General features: G+C 31.5%; 1 protein-coding gene across 1 annotated transcript in view; it reads right to left on the bottom strand.

Moving 5' to 3' along the window:
* Nucleotides 1-19,451, bottom strand: part of LOC117102491 (mediator of RNA polymerase II transcription subunit 13-like) — an 83,332-nt gene that overhangs the window by 29,409 nt on the left and 34,472 nt on the right. The window contains exons 7-11 of the mRNA XM_033242774.1: nt 19,253-19,384; nt 18,479-18,692; nt 3,205-3,345; nt 1,666-2,370; nt 52-211 (exon numbers count right to left, since the gene is read on the bottom strand). Coding sequence (XP_033098665.1) covers nt 52-211; nt 1,666-2,370; nt 3,205-3,345; nt 18,479-18,692; nt 19,253-19,384 — 1,352 coding nt within the window. The remainder of the gene's footprint in view (nt 1-51; nt 212-1,665; nt 2,371-3,204; nt 3,346-18,478; nt 18,693-19,252; nt 19,385-19,451) is intronic.

Genomic DNA, 19,451 nt, shown 5'->3' on the forward strand with positions numbered 1-19,451 from the left:
AATGATTAAATAATTAATAATTTATCACAATTCACATTCTGTGGATCTTACATTTGGCGATGTTATATCGGACTCTTCAAATGCATAAGGGTCAATATCTGGTGAGGGCAGTCTTAAAGGCCTTCTATCATCATAGATGCCTGGCAATAAGTCACTGCGATATAAATACGTCTTTTCCTGCCGCAACTTTTTATGTGGTTGGTAGAACACTCTGTTGAAAAAAAAATTAATTAATTGAAATTTAATATCAGTATTATAGTTAAAGGAAACCCAGTATTTAAACCACCAATATCATGGCCTTGTGGCAGCCTGCTTGAATTCGAGTAGCGGAAGCGAGAATTAGGTCATACTCAAGATCAGAAACATTGTAATTATCTACTTGACCATTTAAAAAAAAAGTAGAAGCAGTGTAAATGGCCTATAAAATTAAATGAATATCACAAAATAATAATTTAAAAAAATGTATTATTTAAAATTAAAATAAATATAATGAAGTAGCTCATGACCAAAGAGTTGTAACTGTAGAAAACTATAGGTGGGTGGTAGACATTTTTAGGGTAGGTGGGTGGTAGACATTTTAAGGGTAGGTGGGTGGTAGACATTTTAAGGGTAGGTGGGTGATAAGACATTTTAAAGGTAGGTGGGTGGTAGACATTTTAAGGGTAGGTGGGTGATAACATTTGTAAACTCTAAATAAGAGTAGATTTTAAAGATGGGCAAGGGGGTTAATAAAGGTGAAGGAGGGCTATTAAATTAGCTTTAGACTGGGTGGAAGACTTTAAGGGTGGGAGGCCCAGCCTTCTTCCACCCACCATAATTATATCCCTGCCTGCAAGGTGCATGATACAGCACTGATGAATAGAAAATATTTATTAGGCTTTTTTCATTCACAATAAAGACTTAAACAAAGATTAATAATAAATGAAAAATATTCAGATAGTAATGTAAAACAACCATTCAAGAGAATTACTGATACTAGAAACATAGCCTACTACACATTGTAAGACCATCATCATCAACACCAACTCGTTTTCGGTACATGCATGTTAATTTTTTTATTCCAATGTATATCTTGAAACGAGGCTATTTAACTCAACTCTTTGTTTTTCTACTTCTTGAAATACTGTATGAAGCCAAATACGCCCTTAGATTTTTCTATTAAAAATTTTACTCATTTAAATTTATACCTATGCCATTAGGGAAAAAAAACATTTTCCTAACAATTAATATGATTCTGAATACAGAGTAACCACATCAATATAATGCTATATAAAGATAAAGTTAGATTTATATAAGAAAATATATGAAGATTAATAACTATTAAATAATTTCCCTTTGTTACTAAGCAACACTACACAAGCTTTATATGGTTGAGTGCCTCCACATTTAAGTCAACGTATCCTTAGCTTTTCAAGTGATGAATCATTTTCACTTAATTTCCAGACATAATACCCTAATCTGTACATTGCAAACGTTACAATTAACATCAGTCACCAAAAAGATGCTGTGCTTTGGTGCTTTAATTACATGTTTAATCGGAAACGCTTAAGTTTTGATACATTAATTGAAAAATCTATGGAAAATATGGCTTAGCTGTGGAGCCACTTAAGCTGTATAACCACTTGGTGATAGTTGCTAGGCAACAATTGTTTGTTGTTTACTTACTCATCACTATTATCAGCTTCATAGAGAGTGTCCAACAGAATATCAGCTTGATCATCCATTTCGAGATTAGTCTTTGGCAACAACGGCCTTTTAAAGTTCAACGGTAATTGAAACCGTCTCCATAATACTTCATCCTCGGATTTTTCATCTGCTTCAACAGATTTTTTATTTGAAGTCCTCTCACCTTTGGCAAGTTCTGTAAACACATGATCTTTGTTTTCTAAAGATACGGGATACGGCTCCGTTTTCATGACGGGTGCGTTACCGGCCGTTGGGGTCCCCGAATCACTACCGGCCCGCGTCGGTGGAGGGTAAGGGCTGAGAGTGGGCATGGTTCGCTCACCAACACCTAATGATTGATTAACAGGGGCGGTGAGAGGCGACGGTGCCGCCGATTGCGGTGTCTGAGGTTGATTCGAATCCGACCGCATCAAATGATTTCCAGAGCCTGGTTTAGCTTTGCTGTCCATTGACACAACTCCCCCTACTGGCACACCCAATCGGTGAGACATTGCTTCCTGTTCCATTGAATAAAAATCCTCGGCCATTGGCACTCGGTGATGAAACAAAGTTATTGGCCTTGAGCGCTGCTGCTGTTGCTTGTCTTGCTTAGAATCCGATTTGTGTTTCGTAGGTGGAGAATTCGCAGCCGGAACCTTAGTGCCCAGTGGAACTAAAGCTGCTTTCATTTTGGAATTTCGGTTCCTGTCAAAAGAAAATAAGTGTGAAACAACGGTGTAATGTCACAGTGCTTTACAAAGGATGACAAATTATATGTTTAAAAAAATACAATCTTTAAGGAGAAAAGATTTTAGGCATTCTTAATTATTAATAATAATTATGTATATTTTGAATAATGGCAAGATGAACAAAACAATATGACTAATCAAGAATAATAAGGTTATAAATATAATGTTTGAACATGTGCAATTGCATTTCTTGAATCATTGTGTTTTATACGTCAAAACAATGGATATGGTAAAGGGAAAAAAAATATAAATATGTTTTAAAATCTTTGTTTTGTACTACTACCTTGAAAAAAATGTTGAGAAACCTGGATCTCATAATCTCATTATCATCAAAATATTTCTTGAATGTTTGCATGACAGTATAATTAACAAAATAACTTAACTTAAAGTACACCATGTGCAAAAAACTATATTCTAATACATGGTGTACCGGAAGTTTATTTTGTTACATATTCATGATATAGAAATTACTTCAGTATTGATTTGAATACCAATTATATATCTTCTCTTTAAATAATAATAATAATAATAATAAAAATTTGCAATTTGTATAGCGCCTCCTGTTGGACCAACCTCGAGGTGCTTGACAACAACGGAAGGAAACGGAAAAAAAAAAAATAACCATAAACCTAGACTAACAGCACTCTAGACGCCTAACCGAACCAAACCAACACCGCACCGTTTATCGGCAATTTGAGACGCAAAGCCCGCCGATGCATGACTCACAGGTGCTTAAGTAATGGCGTTGTCTAGCTAAACAGTTAACCATAATAAGAAAAACATGTCTTGCCTGGTACATCCACACGATGCCCTCCTGGTTGGTTCTGTGAAATGCCACGATCCAATCGCATCAAGCAGTTTACTAGTTTGAGTTTCTGTGTCATTTTCATCCAATCCTGCGGCAGCATTCAGAGCCTCCGCACTTGTAGTGCTGTCAAAGAAAATAAAAGTAACCAATCAAATTACTTGTTTTAAATCAATCCTTTAATGTTTGCTGTACCTGACATGTTATCGTACTAAATGCTCAGTACGTTCCCAAATAACCTCCAGATAACTAGCTTAGTGTCTTCGTTCGATTTCCAAATGAACCACTTACGAGATTTTTTACACAGTATTTCAAAACGTTCTGAGCATTCAGTATGATAACACGTCAGGTAGGGCAAACATCAACGAAAAAATGTCATCAGAATTATTAAAACAGATTACAAACTTTCACAAGATTTTTTTTAATTATTTATTATCCAACTATTACATGCATTTCATATTGACATTACGTTTTTAGAAGACCTTATTTGATTTTGAATATAATCAAAATCTGCTACTGGGCATTTACTTTAAATGCACTGTCAAATCTACAATTTCTTTTGTACCTCTTTTGCAGATTGTATTCACTCTTTTATAGATGCAATAAAGTGAGTACAAAAATACATCAAATTGACAGATCTATATAAATGTGCTTGTTAAACATTAACTACAATAGTTACTCTTCAAAAGATACTTAACATTATCAATTATGATGGGTAATGGGTACTATAAGAATGTTTGGGTTTGACTGGCTATTTGAATTGAATTGGACTGATTGATTGATTGTCTGACAGATTATCTGATTGAGAAAAGGTTAAAGGCACATTAGTTTCAGACCCAGTTACCAAAATGGCAATAACATAGTGCATAATTGATTAGTATAAGATGAATAATGCAGAATAATTTGTAATAAATATATGACACTTGGCATTTAACAATTCCACATCAAATAATTTGTCTTTTAAGTATGGTAAATTATTTAATATTATTTATTATTATATTCTAATATTTTAAAAATTATAAAGGACTTATTAAGATATGGAGGTTGGTCGGCCACATAGCTTTGAAGTTTTCTACCCAGTCTAAAGTTTTCTACCCAGACAATTTCCAATTTTAAAATGAAAATTAAAATCAATTTAAAGTATTATAGTTAATGATGTAAGTTTATTTACGATAATTCAGTTTAGTTAATGTAGTTAAGTTTCTTTCAGTAAGCCCTAATGTGATTTTCTTTTTTTAATAAGTCTATTTTTACCTTTTTGTTTTAATTTCTGTTTTGTTGAGTTGTACAATGCCTTTACGGCCTTGTTGAAAAACACCATTGCGGTGAACAAGTGTTTCCGTAGTTAAATAAAGTTTTCATTATCATTATTATTATTATTATTATAAGCTAATTTAATGGCCCTCCACCCACATTTAATAACCTATTGCCCATTATTAAAATCCACTCTTTGAGTTTACCAAGTTGTTATTATTACCCACCCACCTTTAAAATGTCTACTACTCACTTAGTTTTCTACAGCTACAACCCTGATTATGTATAATAAAACAAATAATTGAATAATGATAATGATTTGAATGAATGATATTATGACAATATGGATAAATATTTGTGCATTTTTTTTAAAGTTTATTACTTTATATACTATTAAAAGACATTACCTATACCATTAACATATAGTGTTAAAAATGTTCACATTGAGGATAGATGTAAGCAGGATATAGATGTTAGCATCAGGAAATCAAACAATGGTCATTACGGACACAAGCATTCAATTCCACTTGTCACACAACTGAGAAAAACCAGTGTGAATGGAATTCATAATATCAACTGATTATGACCCAGTAAGAACAGAACCACCCATGTGACACAGCGTCTATATCACATGGTAAATATGCAAGTACAACATGTGAACAGAGCAAATCATGTGATTTCACCTTCCACTCCAAATAACTGAATTCCTATCTGTATGACATTTACATTGTGAATTTGTATACAAAAAAAAACAACTTAGGATATAGCCAGTCAAATTGGAATGATCTGGTTGGTACTAGCGAAGCAAGACTATTCCCAGGTTCATCAATAAATATTTAGTTGCGACTAGTGATAAACACATCTAGCACATAAAAACAGAGCACAGTAAACTTCACTCTGCAGTCGGGTCTATACATTAATATTCTTTTATTACTGAAATAAATTACAACAATGCAAATGGCGATTAAATGACGATGATAATGAGATGACAATAATGACGATGTATCTTCACTTTTAATAGAAAACTGATTCCATACTGATTGTGAATGAATAACATCCCTGTTTTTACTGTTTTAAAGTATTTTTAAGTGTTTTGTTGATTTTCATTTAATTATATTTTTTTTGTTTTTCAATGCTTTCCATTTTTCATCTGTACTTGTATGTATAATACAATATTTCAATACACTCTTAACAAATTTAAAATGGCCTTATTAAAAACACCTGCATAGATAATCAAGCTTTCCACTTCAAATCAAAGATTATTATTATTATTATTATTATTATTATTATTATTATTATAGAAAAATTGTAAAAAAAACAACATAAAAACACTGAAAACAATAAGTTGCTAATTTAAGATCAAATATGTTATCTACTTCAAATTAGACACAAGTTGAACAAAAGTTTGCACTGATCTTGATCTCTCGGAAATGATTGGTTATAATTCTATGCAAAGAATAACTGTTTATTAGTTAGTGTATGCTTTGGTTACTAGGAAAAAATATTCTTGATAAAATATTAACTCGAGGATGTAGTTATGGTGGGTGGAGCATTGAAATTTTCCACCTAGTCTAAAGCTAATTTCATGGCCCTCCACCCACCTTTATTAACCACCTTGCCTATCCTTAAATCCACTCATTATTATTTAGAGTTGACCAATGTTATCACTCACATAACCTTAAAATGTACCACCTACATTAACATTAGTTTTCTACAGCCCTGTTAACTTACTTTAAATAATATACAAAATAACTCAGATACTGACTTTTATTGTTCAACAGTAAAATAAACTATTATTGATCATGATTTATTACCCAAAACAATAAACCTTTAAAAATATATACAGCATACAACGTGAGAAGAACATTCCCACATTCATAAAAATTCCAAGTAGGCTGGTTTACCCTCAATTATCACACAATTTTAGCTTGTTCTGTTTGATGAAATAAACCAAATTAATACTGCTACTTAAAATTAATATTTACATGATGGAAATAATCTCATAAAATAATAAATTAATAAAGTGCTTTTTAAAAAAAACATTATAATGATCAATTTATTGACAGCTGTGTAATTCTAACTGGTATTAATGCTTGTATCACTGATGTGTTGCAACAAATCACTACTCAGTGAGAGCAACTGTGAAATAGATGCATACACGTTATTCAGCCACTAATCGCTGAACCGTATCAATGTAAAAAGATTTGACCTTCGATATTACAAAAGAGGCAGGTCGTAAAAACAAACAAAATGAGCGGCAAAACAAACCAACTATCTGAGCAGAGACACTGGCAGACAATATAGTCTCTCTCAATCAACCACTTGCTCACTTGCTGTACAGACTTGAAATTTAATTTAACATTAGTTTATTAATATAGTGATTTGTAGAGATATTTGTATTTTCACATAAGAAAACTAAGCAGGTATAATATTTTAAATTTAACAGTGAAATATACTTTTAAATACTATTTAACTATATATTCTAATGTTTGATACATTATTTTTTATGTGCAATTTTATTTTATTTATTTTTTTGTATTTATCTTTTTTTCCATGATAAGAAATAACACATTTTAAAAATATTTTCACAACAAATGTTATAAAAAAATTTAGTATTAAAATCATCTGTTCAACTATATTCACAATATTTTTGGCTTTTTATTAAATGCGATTCTGTAATTATGACATATTATAAACTTGTAAGAAGCTTATCAGATATTACTTGAGATTTTTGCTTATGGTTTTTTCAATCATATGATTTTTATAATTACTGATGCTCCAATTGGACTGCATCATTAAAATAAAAAATATGAATAATATTAAATGAAAACAACTTATAGACACCTTGTTTATATGCACTTCATAAATCCATCTATTACTATTAGTTGTTTTACAAAGTATTAGGAGGAAGAAAAGACATGAAAAAATGGAAAAGAAAAGGTAAGTAATGTAATAAGGACAAGAAAAGGAATATTTTACAATTAAGTAGATCAAAGAAAATTAAAATTACTGTATTTTTTAAATTATTCATAAGTTAAAATAAAGTTAATATTTATTTAGTTTTGATATTTATTTATTTCTATTATTAAGTGCAACTTTATATAAATTATCCCACCCTTTACGTGCTGTAACGCGCATAGATGTATTTCACATTATGCGCTATGTACATAAGTTCACAATTATTAATTTATTATTGCAAAATCATAGCCTAACCTATCATCTTAAGACTACAAAGGAGAGCACTGTCCCCATAATACCACGTAACATTAGTTCATTTTCTTATTGACTGTCTAGGCAATATGCACTTCACAAATTCATTTGATAAATTCCATCATCGGAAATATTAATCAAATTTAGGGTATGAGGAAGAAGCAACTACCGCTGTGTACTTTCACAATGCTCAACAACAAGCATTACGAATGTCGTTAATGCATAGAAATCAAAACAACCAGTACAAACAAGACCAATTCCTACTATGTAAAATGTAGGCCTACACTACAACATGTCAGCTACTGAAAAAAGGACAAGATATGCTGTTGTACAAATGTTTTTCAAAACCTCAGGAACACCATAAAAATATAAAATTTTCAGTTAAAATGTTCAAAAGATTTATCAGATTCCTTCTAATGAAAGAAAAAATAAAGAGTTAGATTGATTGATTACCAGCAAATTTTAAGAATAAATGTAAAAAAATATAGATATTATTTATGCATCAGAATGACCTGAATGCTAAAACTATAATTTAAAATAGATTTGTACAAATTCATAATATTGAACCTATCACTAGCTCACCCCAGTAGATTTTTAATCATGGTTTCTGATGGTGATGATTAACACTAACAGAGACTGTTCATAGCTAAATTTCTCTGTCATGTTGGTGATCTTGCTGGTTTTTTGTTTTTTAAAGATACACTTTTTGTTAAATCAGTTAATACTTGACAAAGGTATTTGATGAATAGATGAATGGATGGACTTATTCGGTGTAAACACCAAGGATAACCCACAAAATTCTGAAGACGACTTATTCAAAGTGGTATTCTTCTGTTGGTGATTGGGCAGGGAGATAACCCCCTTACTCTTTTCCGAATAGTGTACTGCGTTCTTTAACGTGCACACGGGACCAACGGCTTAAACGTGCGTTATCGTAACTTGCACTTCAGCCCTCCAGCTCAAACAAAAGGAGAGGCAGCGATGGAAATTGAACCGGTGACCTAGAGATATCCACGGTTCTGCACACACAGTGGCTACCACCAGTTTAGCCGACTGAGCAAAGCTGCTCTCATAGCCCAATAATATGTCCATCAATTGTGAAACCAATTTATAAAAGAAAAAAAAAAAAAAAAAATATGAAAACTCTAGCTGCTGTTAGAGGACATGAATCTAAAACTAAAATTCTGGAGTCATCTATTAATAGTTTCAATAACCCACCTTACAAATATCATCAACATATTTAAAAACCAATAACCAGTTACATAAATCATAAATAAATATAACTTTTAAGTATTGTAAGTTAAGGTTTGTACCTGTTTAGATTAGTTTGAAATAATACAAGACATATTTTGTGCTTCCCTGAAAAACTTACTTAGGCTGCTTGCTCATGTGTGTTTAATACTGTACTATAACAATATACATAACTTTTTCTCCCCAGCTGTATTTTTGTATAAATTTATCATTGTATATGCTTAATATGTTATATATTTTCGATTCCCTGAAAGCTATGTTCAATTTAATAAAAAAAAAATTATATAAAAAATTATTTAATTTTAATCTTTACAGTTTGAAGGATTTTTCTTTCTTGAACAGTGGAATAAGATTTATTAATTGATGCACTTCATAGTCTTTTACACATTTTTAACAGACAATAATTAGTGATACACTATTACAATTTTCATGAACAACTATGTTCCTCATTTTTCAATTCATTCTCAATCTATTATGTCAGAATTTCCACTAACTTAGTACATGTGAGAGTACAAACACTACTACAATGCTTTAATTAGACTATGCACATTTTAGGAAATTCCTCTTCCGGAAATATTCTCCCTTTCCATCTTATTCCCACTCTCTGCTGTCCCGGAATCATGGCTAATGTGGCACACGTGTTGTTCACACGGTAAAGCAGTTAAATTGGAATTGGTTTAGACTGGATGACAGGAGAAACCTTGTACTTAACCCTTTGATATAATAAAGTTGTTGATGGTGCGTGTCAAAAAGACAGCAAAAACTTTACCATGTACATTAAATTTGACACCTAAACTATCCTTATAAAAATTCTTTTGAAAATACTTCAGAATTCTAAAATATTACATAATTAAGAAGCATTGTTTTTATTCTAAAATGATGTAGAATATATAAATGCTACATATGACAAGTTAATTACAGCAATTATAATTTAAAGTATCAATATATATATATTTAAGTTTTAAATATAATTATTTGATATTTTATCATTAAATTGGAATTGGAATAAATTTATATGTAATATAAATTTTAAATGTTATTTATTGTTAAAAATGCATTATAATTTTTACATTCAAGCTATCAATAAAATCCATATTTCTTGTCTTATGTCTGTAACGTACAGTGACTGTTTAATCATTTTCAAGAATCGTAACGCATTAACATTTTCTATGCCCCTCCAAGGAGCCTCCTTATGAACATTATGGGAGATAAACACATGTTGGAGAAGCTTCCTGGCAACACTTTGACTACCACTGACAGACCTGTCACAGATAATTATCACATCCAAGCTGAAACATGTACGCCAACTGTAGGTTGCCACATTCTTTACCTAAATCGACCCAATAAGAACACCTAAATGTATATTACAGTACATTTGCATGATGCATAAATTTGTAATTATTATGTAATAAAGATAAAATATCAATCTCGTATTAATGTACTAATTTAATAAGTCATTAAAATTCATGCCTATTAATAAATATTGTAAATTATTTTCATGCAAATCCAACATTTATGTAAAGCCATATTTTATATCAATACACATTAATTAATATTCGTAATTATTAATTGTAATTTATCATAACAGAATCCTATGATTTATGATCTATTCTAAACCTATTGCAGTATGTACAGTTAATAAAATTCTTGTTAGTTGCTAATGTCTATTTCATTAACATCTGTTTTTTATGTAATCATTCAAAGATAATTAGAAATCCTAGTAACTATTTATTAATTAACAATTTTTATAATAGTTTATTACTTTATTATTATAATTGAAAAGAATAATGAATTTGACTTGTATATTAATATAAATTTGTACTATTTTTTACAAGATATTGTGATAATCTTTATGATATAATTGTGTTCAATCACTTGCTTCATTTTTTGATGGAGAGCTTATCATGAACAGAAACATGAATATGAACTGTTTGAATGCAATCATAATAAATGTTAATTTTGTCATTAGACATCGTACACATTCTCCTCTTACGTCAACTCTGATATGGGTAGTGTGTGCATCGACTATTAAGTCTACAATTTTATGAAGGTCACTTTAGGTTTGTGTCATCTACATTATCTTTGGTGTGGTCTCTGTACTCCTTTTTTTCCCCTCCTAGTTTAGCTGGTGCACCCTCAGGCAGCTTATCAACTGACCATTAACTGTTATATCATTAATTACATTTCATTTCTCTTCCTTTGCAAAATATAACACTGAAAATTATGTTGCTTTTTGTATTGAAAATTGTAGACAATTTGTCTACAATTTTATCTATCCGTAGGTGTTATAATTATTTCTTAAAGAAAAATCTGAATAAATTAGGTAGTGGGTAGTAGATAAATTATAAATTTGAATTTCAACAATAATCATTCAATCATTAATTAATTTTATACTTCAATTAAACTTTGAGAGCCTTTATTACAATATACGCCAACTGCAATATATATGTAGTTGTCAAAAGACTTTCTTTATTAAATGAATAAAGAACTCCCTCCTCTCAAATGATGTTTCAAACATAATTACATTCAGAACATTCATCCTAATCCTATATACTAGACTTCAGGCCCACTGATAATTTGTAATTGCATTGATTACCTATCTACCTGGGTATTAAGCTTATTAGATAAATGACCATAAATTAGGGAATTCACAAGTGCTTCACTTAGTAGATTACAAGAGATTCAGCACTTCAGGCAAGACTTCTATTCACTAGAGGCGAGAGGGTGGGGCTGACAGGGAAAACCCCCAGTGTCAGTGCCATATGACCCGGGCACGTGCTGAAGGCCAGAACAAAAAGAATGCATTTTTCTCAAGAAGCAGATCTGCAGCTCTGAGATTAAACATGTCATGAATACAAGATATATATATTTTAACCCCATACACTCATTGTTTTGTCATTTTATCACCTAAAGTAGACACTCTTTGGAAAAAGTGTTCTTCAAAATTAGAAAACAAAATTATATTTTTAATTATCCTTCTGCTCTAAAACTGAAGGTATTTTTAATAATATACACATTTTTTGGTAGCTAAACCTATATTTTTCTGAAGCAGAGAATTCAATTATGGGTTTTAAGTAACTTTAATTAATAAACCATTTTGTTTTTTGCTGTAAAACAATTATTTTACTTGCACTAAAAATATAATTCCCAATTATCATAATATATTATCACATACATTACACTGAACCATCAATCCTTAAACGTCATTACCCAAATTGATACCATGTCAGCAATAATAGATTAGTGACAACAGGTAATTGATATCACCACAGATAAGTTCTTCAAACATTTAATCATTGCTAAAATAATACGGGACTTGCTGTCTTATGTATCTGTACCTGGAATTCTAAAATCACTGAATCAATGGACAGACTGTGTGACTATACTAATTCCAACACGTGCAGTACTTTTACTAATCTGTATATATGTAAACTGAAGACATTTTCATTACTTAATAGTGAACGGGAGTGAAAAGGCCTTAGGCTGTGGTATTCTTGGATTAACCAATCTTAGTAATTACATGGATTGCTTGACTATTTCTTCGCAAATCAATTTCTTTAGGTAGCAAGGTGCGTTTGCAGATGCATTTTTTTGTTTTGTTATAAAACAACTAATGAAAAAGATTTCTGTTGATCTGTTTTTAGTATTCAAGTGCATGAATTAAAGTTTATGAGAGCGAATTGTCTCTACCACAACTGCATTACGGTAGTCTGTTAGGTTGGGATAAACTTTGACCTTGGGACAGTAAGGAGTCTTCCCAGGATGCACAGTTATGATTTGTCTATAGATCGATGAATAAATTCTACATCTTATTTCAAAGCATGGAGCTTGAAACATTTTTATTACAAAAGATGGTTCACTATTAGCAACTTGTATTTAAGCCAATCAGCTGAAACACAAGGAAACAGCAATGAAATTGAACCCAAGATCAGAGTACCTCCATGATTCTGTGTCTACAAGATAGCTAGCCCCAACCTACTGAGATGAGTTAAGACTAAGGTGCTTTGAAGAACATGTGCTTAATAGGTGCCTACAATTAAGATGTGATAGAATAACTGTTAGTCTAATCATTAGCTGATAACGAGGAACAACGCTACATGTGTGTCTTCCCTACACAGCACCCTCAAGAGTGCGGTCAGACACTGTGATAGTTCAACACTGTTCATCTGTTGACAATGCGTAATTCATTACTCCAGTAATTGATCTGACATGCACTACCTCAGAGGTCACAGGGTCGGCTACAATGCCAGAGCCTATGTTGTACAATGCCTTGCCGAATCACAATCATTATCACACACATTGTGCTGGCTGTGCCGCCAAATACGCCACTTGCTGACAAGCTTACTCAAGATTTATAAGCCTTTGTTGCTTTTTGAAAATCAGAATGGTAAAATTGAATTTGTCAGAATCCTACTTGCAAAATAAACAAACATTCTACTTAAAATTCTTTTCTAGCTAGGTCTATAAAGATTCTCAAAATTGAATATTTGTTAAAACCACCCTACCTAACATCATTATTATTGTGAAATAATTTTTTAATAATCACTGTTGCTTATTGGAATTGAAAATGGTAAACTTGAATTTGATAGACTACTCCATGAAAAAAATAAATATTTTTCTCTAGCTAGGATACATTCGCAAAATTTTAAGTTATCTGGTTTAAACCACCCCAAACATCATTTATTATTGTGAAATCACTTATTAATAACCATTTATGGATTGGATTTCCTAGTAACAGGATCACGGAAGTTACAACATTCGTAAATTTGTATGACTAAAATCACCTGATCTGTAATCTCAGATGGTGGAAAACAACCCATTAACAGTACAATACAACAGTTGGTTAAGAATTAAAACTACGTAAAACATACAATATTTTGGTGGTTTAAGTGCCAAGCCTTCAAACTCATCAAAGCATTTATGTTATTCTTACAGCATATAATTGCTCTAATACTTTCGAAGATATAATAATCAATGGAGAAGTATAAATATAGGCCTTAAAGACCACCTCCAATTAAGGACCACTGGTTCCAAAATTTGTGGCAAAGACAAGCGAAACCAGTCACTCGTCGCAAATCGTGTTTCAGAGAAAAGGACCAAAACATGCTGGAATGTCAAATTTTAAAAAATCTAATTTATTGCACTAAACTAAACTTTATATATTTACACATTCTATGCTGTTATTTTCCCCATTTTGAATGTTAAAACAACACTTTTTAAGAATTTAAAGATAGTTTCTGCATGAGAAATGCCTGAAATCATAAACTTTGAAGGCTGATTTCTCATATATTGTTCTTTAAACAGCTGTGTGGTTAAACGCTTGTAACTTCATAAGGAATTGTACGATTTGAATGATTTTTTTACTATTTTATAGCTAATATTTTACTCTCTAACACTGTATTAATAACTCAAAATTGAATTTTGCGACGAGTGACTGGTTTGGCTTGTCTTTGCCACATTTACAAACGTCTTATCTTTATTATTCTAATTAGAGACCAAATCTGCTTCCAAGGAAACCGCAGTCTTATAAGCAGTCTTTAATTGGAAGGAGACCTATAGAGCTACCTAAAAAAATTAAACTTAAAAGATTCTCATCTAAAAAATCTAAAAATAAGTTAATTATTTCCAATGAAAGCAGTTTCAAAAAAATTACTTTATACTGATTTTCAGATATATTACAAGTTCATTTGAGGTCAGAATATTAATACCATAAGAGGTTAAAATGTCTTATGAAATGTCTTATATGAAAGGACATAGTGCATGTGTCTATTTTTTTTTTCATAAACGTAAATAAAAACATTGCAGACATCATTAATACATTTTCATGCTTAAAACATACATGAAATTCATGAATCCAAAGATTTACTCCTTTTTCATTTACTGCGTACTAACTCTGTTAATTTATAACATCAAGCACTATTTTGGCCTACTTGGTTATACTTGCGTAGTAATCAATTTTTTTTAAATAAATTTTTTTAAATTTCATGTTTGTTATACTTCTAGTTAAAAATAATTACAGACATCGTTAATAATTTAGAATTTCACTTATTTTTAAATCATTATATCCTATTTATTAGAAATTCTATGTACTCCTGAAATGAATTTTATTGTGTACATTAATTCCAATGTTTAACACACAACTGCACAGTATGCTTATTGTATGCACGCATTTCTAAATTAGATGTTACATTAATAACGGGGGTTTTTTTTGGGAAAGGATACACATAATCAATGATTAGTTCCTAAGTTATGCTAATATTTTCTGTTCATTTGTAGTTTAATGAAGCTTACAATTTGCATAAGGATAATGGATTGAGGATTGCTATCTCTTCAACATCGCAAAAAAAGCTTCTGATAGAAGGTCGTTGGGAGTACATCACTAAGTACTATATAATGAAACAAAGACCATATTTATGTTTTGAAGGTATATTACCTAATTACCAGCATTTCCAACTACAATACTAATAGGGAATGTCTTATAACATTCAACCTGTAAAATTATATCATTTTATAAGACAAACATATATTTTGCTAAAAAAAAAAAAACAACAAAAGAGCATATTTTAGGATATTTGTTAATTCATGCATAATGGTTTTTGAATATATACAGATCAAGCATTGCTATACAAAATTCAGACTCAGTTAAGAATTCAACTTCTACATGTAATTAATTAGTACTAAAGAAATCTAAATGAATAAAATTGCTTTAAAAATTAGTATGTTTTGAAAACTGATTTTCTGAAAGTAAGAATCAAACCTAGGTATAGTAATCTTATTGTACAAAAGTACATTGGTGCTGAAGTGCAGGAGGGCCTACTCAATGTGATTAATATCAGCGATGTGGGTACCTTGATTAGGCAAGATTTTTTCATACCTTGTTTAGCGAACTTGCCACCGCCAACAATGATGACTCCATATAAAAATAAAATTTTATTTTTGGAAAAATTAGTTCACCTACCGCCACAAAAAAAAGATGGAAATTTCAGAAAAAACATAAAAGTTTTTCTTTATATTTATTACGCCCACTGCTGGCTTTAAATCTCCAAAAATATACTTCTTCCTAATTATATAAATATAAAGCATTTAGCAATTCTATTACTGCACTGTTTACATTCAACAATGAAATTTTATTTTTATTTTCTTTTCTGTCTGTTTTTGGCAAAAACCATTTGCTAAATAAGAAAACACAATTTAATTTTTTTTTCCGCCCTCCTCCAACGATCTTCAAATAAATAAGTTTGTGAAACAAGGTATAAATTTTTAAAAAAAAGGCTTGCCTTAGTAATGCCAGAATAAATTTATGTTCCTTTTTGGCAAAATCTAAGTATTTTATATAAAATCTCTACTACAATATTAGTATAATATGCAAAAGAGCATTTTCATTCTTAGCAAATAAAAATTTTTTTTCAAGAAACATTCTACTGAAAAAAAATTTAGGCATTTAGTGGAAAATGAAATTAAAACTTGCACCAGTTTAAAAACAAAAATCACAAAGTTATACTACACTAGTCAGATATCCGTATGGAGATTTCTGATGTTAATACCCATAATGTACTGGTTAAATTAACCTAATGAGCGACCGATGTATCTACCAGGAGATTTTTCAAGAAAACTATCTAAAAGTACTTGCACCAACAGATGTGTTTGTCATTACTGAAGTGTAGCCAAGATGGCAAGCTTCAGGTGGGTCTCTACTTGCCTCCCAACACACCGGATCTAGGTGCAGTCACATCAAATACCAGGGTATTTCTCAAATCTTATCTCCTCCTGTGGATTCCGATAGCATCATGTGGCGCAACAATAAAGGGTTGGACTTCAAAAGGAACGGCTACAAGTTCGAATCTAAAGCTAGTCATATTGCCTGTATCCTTGGAGAAAACTATGTTCGTCTTTCTGGGGATCTGGTAGAATGTGATTGATTTGGAATTGAACCCTCTAATTTGGAACATCCCCATTAAGGAACACTTTTCCAGCACTAAACGAAGGAAAGTTTATCTTTTAACATTACAGCCAACCCCAATGACACCCCTATTAAGGGGATTTTTTTTTTGTTCCTGAAGATGTCTGCTAAAATTAGACATACTCCCAAAGAATGGAGGTAGCACATTTGGCATGATAAATTCTATAGCCAATGACCAGACATTTGTACAGTATTAAACCATAAAACAGGTGACATTAACATAAAATTACATGACCTTTAAAAACATCACTCACTGAGCCTTCTACTACAGGAGAATAATTTTCTATTAAACAGTACACCAAAGTACCACTTATAATTATACTGGGTTTATTTCTCATATCATAATCTCAGATCTCTACTTGAACAAATTCCAGAAAATGAAAATGAGTTAACTTCTTATGCAAGTTCACTGACTGATGTCAACGTAGCTAAAAGGGGTTAAATTGCTGGATAAGCAGACAGCAGCAAATGAGAACACAATACAATCGCTCTGCATAACAAATCTGATGACAGAGAATTTGTTTTATGGTGCTGGATATTTTTCGGAGACAAACAATAAATTATTAAGAATTTGATACCGTAATGCTAACATGGAATTAAATGAATTGCATATGGCATTCGCCATGGCAACTGTCAAAAGTCCCTGGATAATGTTAGAGCATCACATACCCTGATATTCATTGTTATATTTTTAGGAAATAATTTATTTGAATGTTTCTTAATACCATAAAAGCCAACTGAAATTTATTTGCAATGTAGAACATTTTAAATGTAATAATCATGATTTACTATACTATAGTAATAAATTGTAAACTTGATCTGATGCCTCTTACAGTTAACAGAAAAATAAACAAAAGAAAGACAAAATCTAGTTCTGTAGATTTATTGAGGGTGACCCTTCTTAAAGAAATGAAATAATGTGATGTTTCATTATTAGGAGTGGAGATACTTTCAGTTGTGAGAAAAAAAAAATCAAGGGTCGTCACAGGATTTGAACCAAAACCCCTGGGATTAGAAGAATCACCATGCTACATCCCCACTACTACCCACTAGAGAGTGAATAAGCACTGCCCTTACATGAATACAATTATAACTATTGTTACTGTTCAGATCAGGTGGTTGAACGGTCACATAACACATTCTGTTGAGGTGTCATTTAATGGTGTCCCACTTAACACTTACCCAGTTCTTTAAAATGTATATTTTTGTGCTGTATAAATAAAGATATCTAATTCTCTTAATGAACAGGGAGAAATCAATTTAATTAATGTGCTGACATGGAGTCGGTCACTAGCTTCCTGAACATTGTAAAGAGCATTTTACTAAATCAAGTGAGGCTAACACTCTACTCGGCAGAAATCATGAATAACTACACAGGACTCTCAAATGTCACCCTACAAAGACCACCAGCAAAATGAGAGACCTGAGACCTGACCGATGCATCCCTAAACATACCACTATCCTGATCACCCAACTAAATCAGATAGCGACAAATGGATGAAGAAATAATAATATAAAAATATAAATAAATGAAATAAAGAAAACACAGGAATAGCTTTCCTTAAATAAAAATCTGGTTTTTACCTGTCAATGTCTTTATCCTTTGTGACGGAGCAATCTTTCCAAACTTGGTTGGCTAGGCTCTTTGCGATAGCACTTGGTGAGAGATTAAAGTCTGCAGGCATCCCCATATCTGCAGAGGCGTAGTTGCTGGTCTGCATCACTGTGATCTTGGCTTCACCCGGAAGTTGATGCTCTGGCGGCGAGGTTGGCGGTGTCAAAGGAACTGAAGGACAAGCTGTGATGAGTAGACAATTTAGTTTTTTTTTCAATAAATCATTTTTTCAGAGCTATCTGAACATACTCAAAACAATTTTTATAATTACAGTGGCCACCTTGCCAGCCGAGATTATTCTGAGCCTACACTTATATAAAAATATATTGCAAAAACTTACAAAAAAAAAACAACACTAAAACATAAATTAACAACAACAACAACAATTGACAGGTTTGATGTCCTTTTGATTTGACACCACAAGTGATCACTATGGTTTGGGATAAAAATAGACAAAAGAATGTAAATATTTATAGTAATTTCTATAAATAGAATTCCTAAAGCTTTATGTCATAGAGAATTTTAAAAAAAGAATAAAAATAATACTCGAAAAATAGCTCATCGGTGTTGGTGTTCAAATGTAATAAAAATAATAGTTAACATATAGCTAAAAACACACAATAATAAAAACTATACATCTCTTCTGCCTGTTATCAACAAAACTGGGTTTTTGCCTAAGTTAAGCGAGCTACAAAATAGGACAAAGGTCAAGAAAGTACCTGGATGAGACTGTATTTACTTACATAGTGGCCCAACTGGCCCCTTTGGAGGCAGGCCAACTTGAGGGTAGGATGCCAAAGGGTGCTGTTGGTTTGGCAGCTCAAGATTGTGTGGTACCACAACATAATTGGATGGGTACAACATCCGTACACCACCTGCAAAGAAACAATTCGGATTATGTGATGTAAATTATATTTGAAAATACTATATCCACATTTAAAT

This window comes from Anneissia japonica, unplaced genomic scaffold (genome assembly GCF_011630105.1).
Source record: "Anneissia japonica isolate Jap-2015-1 unplaced genomic scaffold, ASM1163010v1 scaffold287868_len458714_cov195, whole genome shotgun sequence".
Classification (NCBI taxonomy): Eukaryota; Metazoa; Echinodermata; class Crinoidea; order Comatulida; family Comatulidae; genus Anneissia; species Anneissia japonica.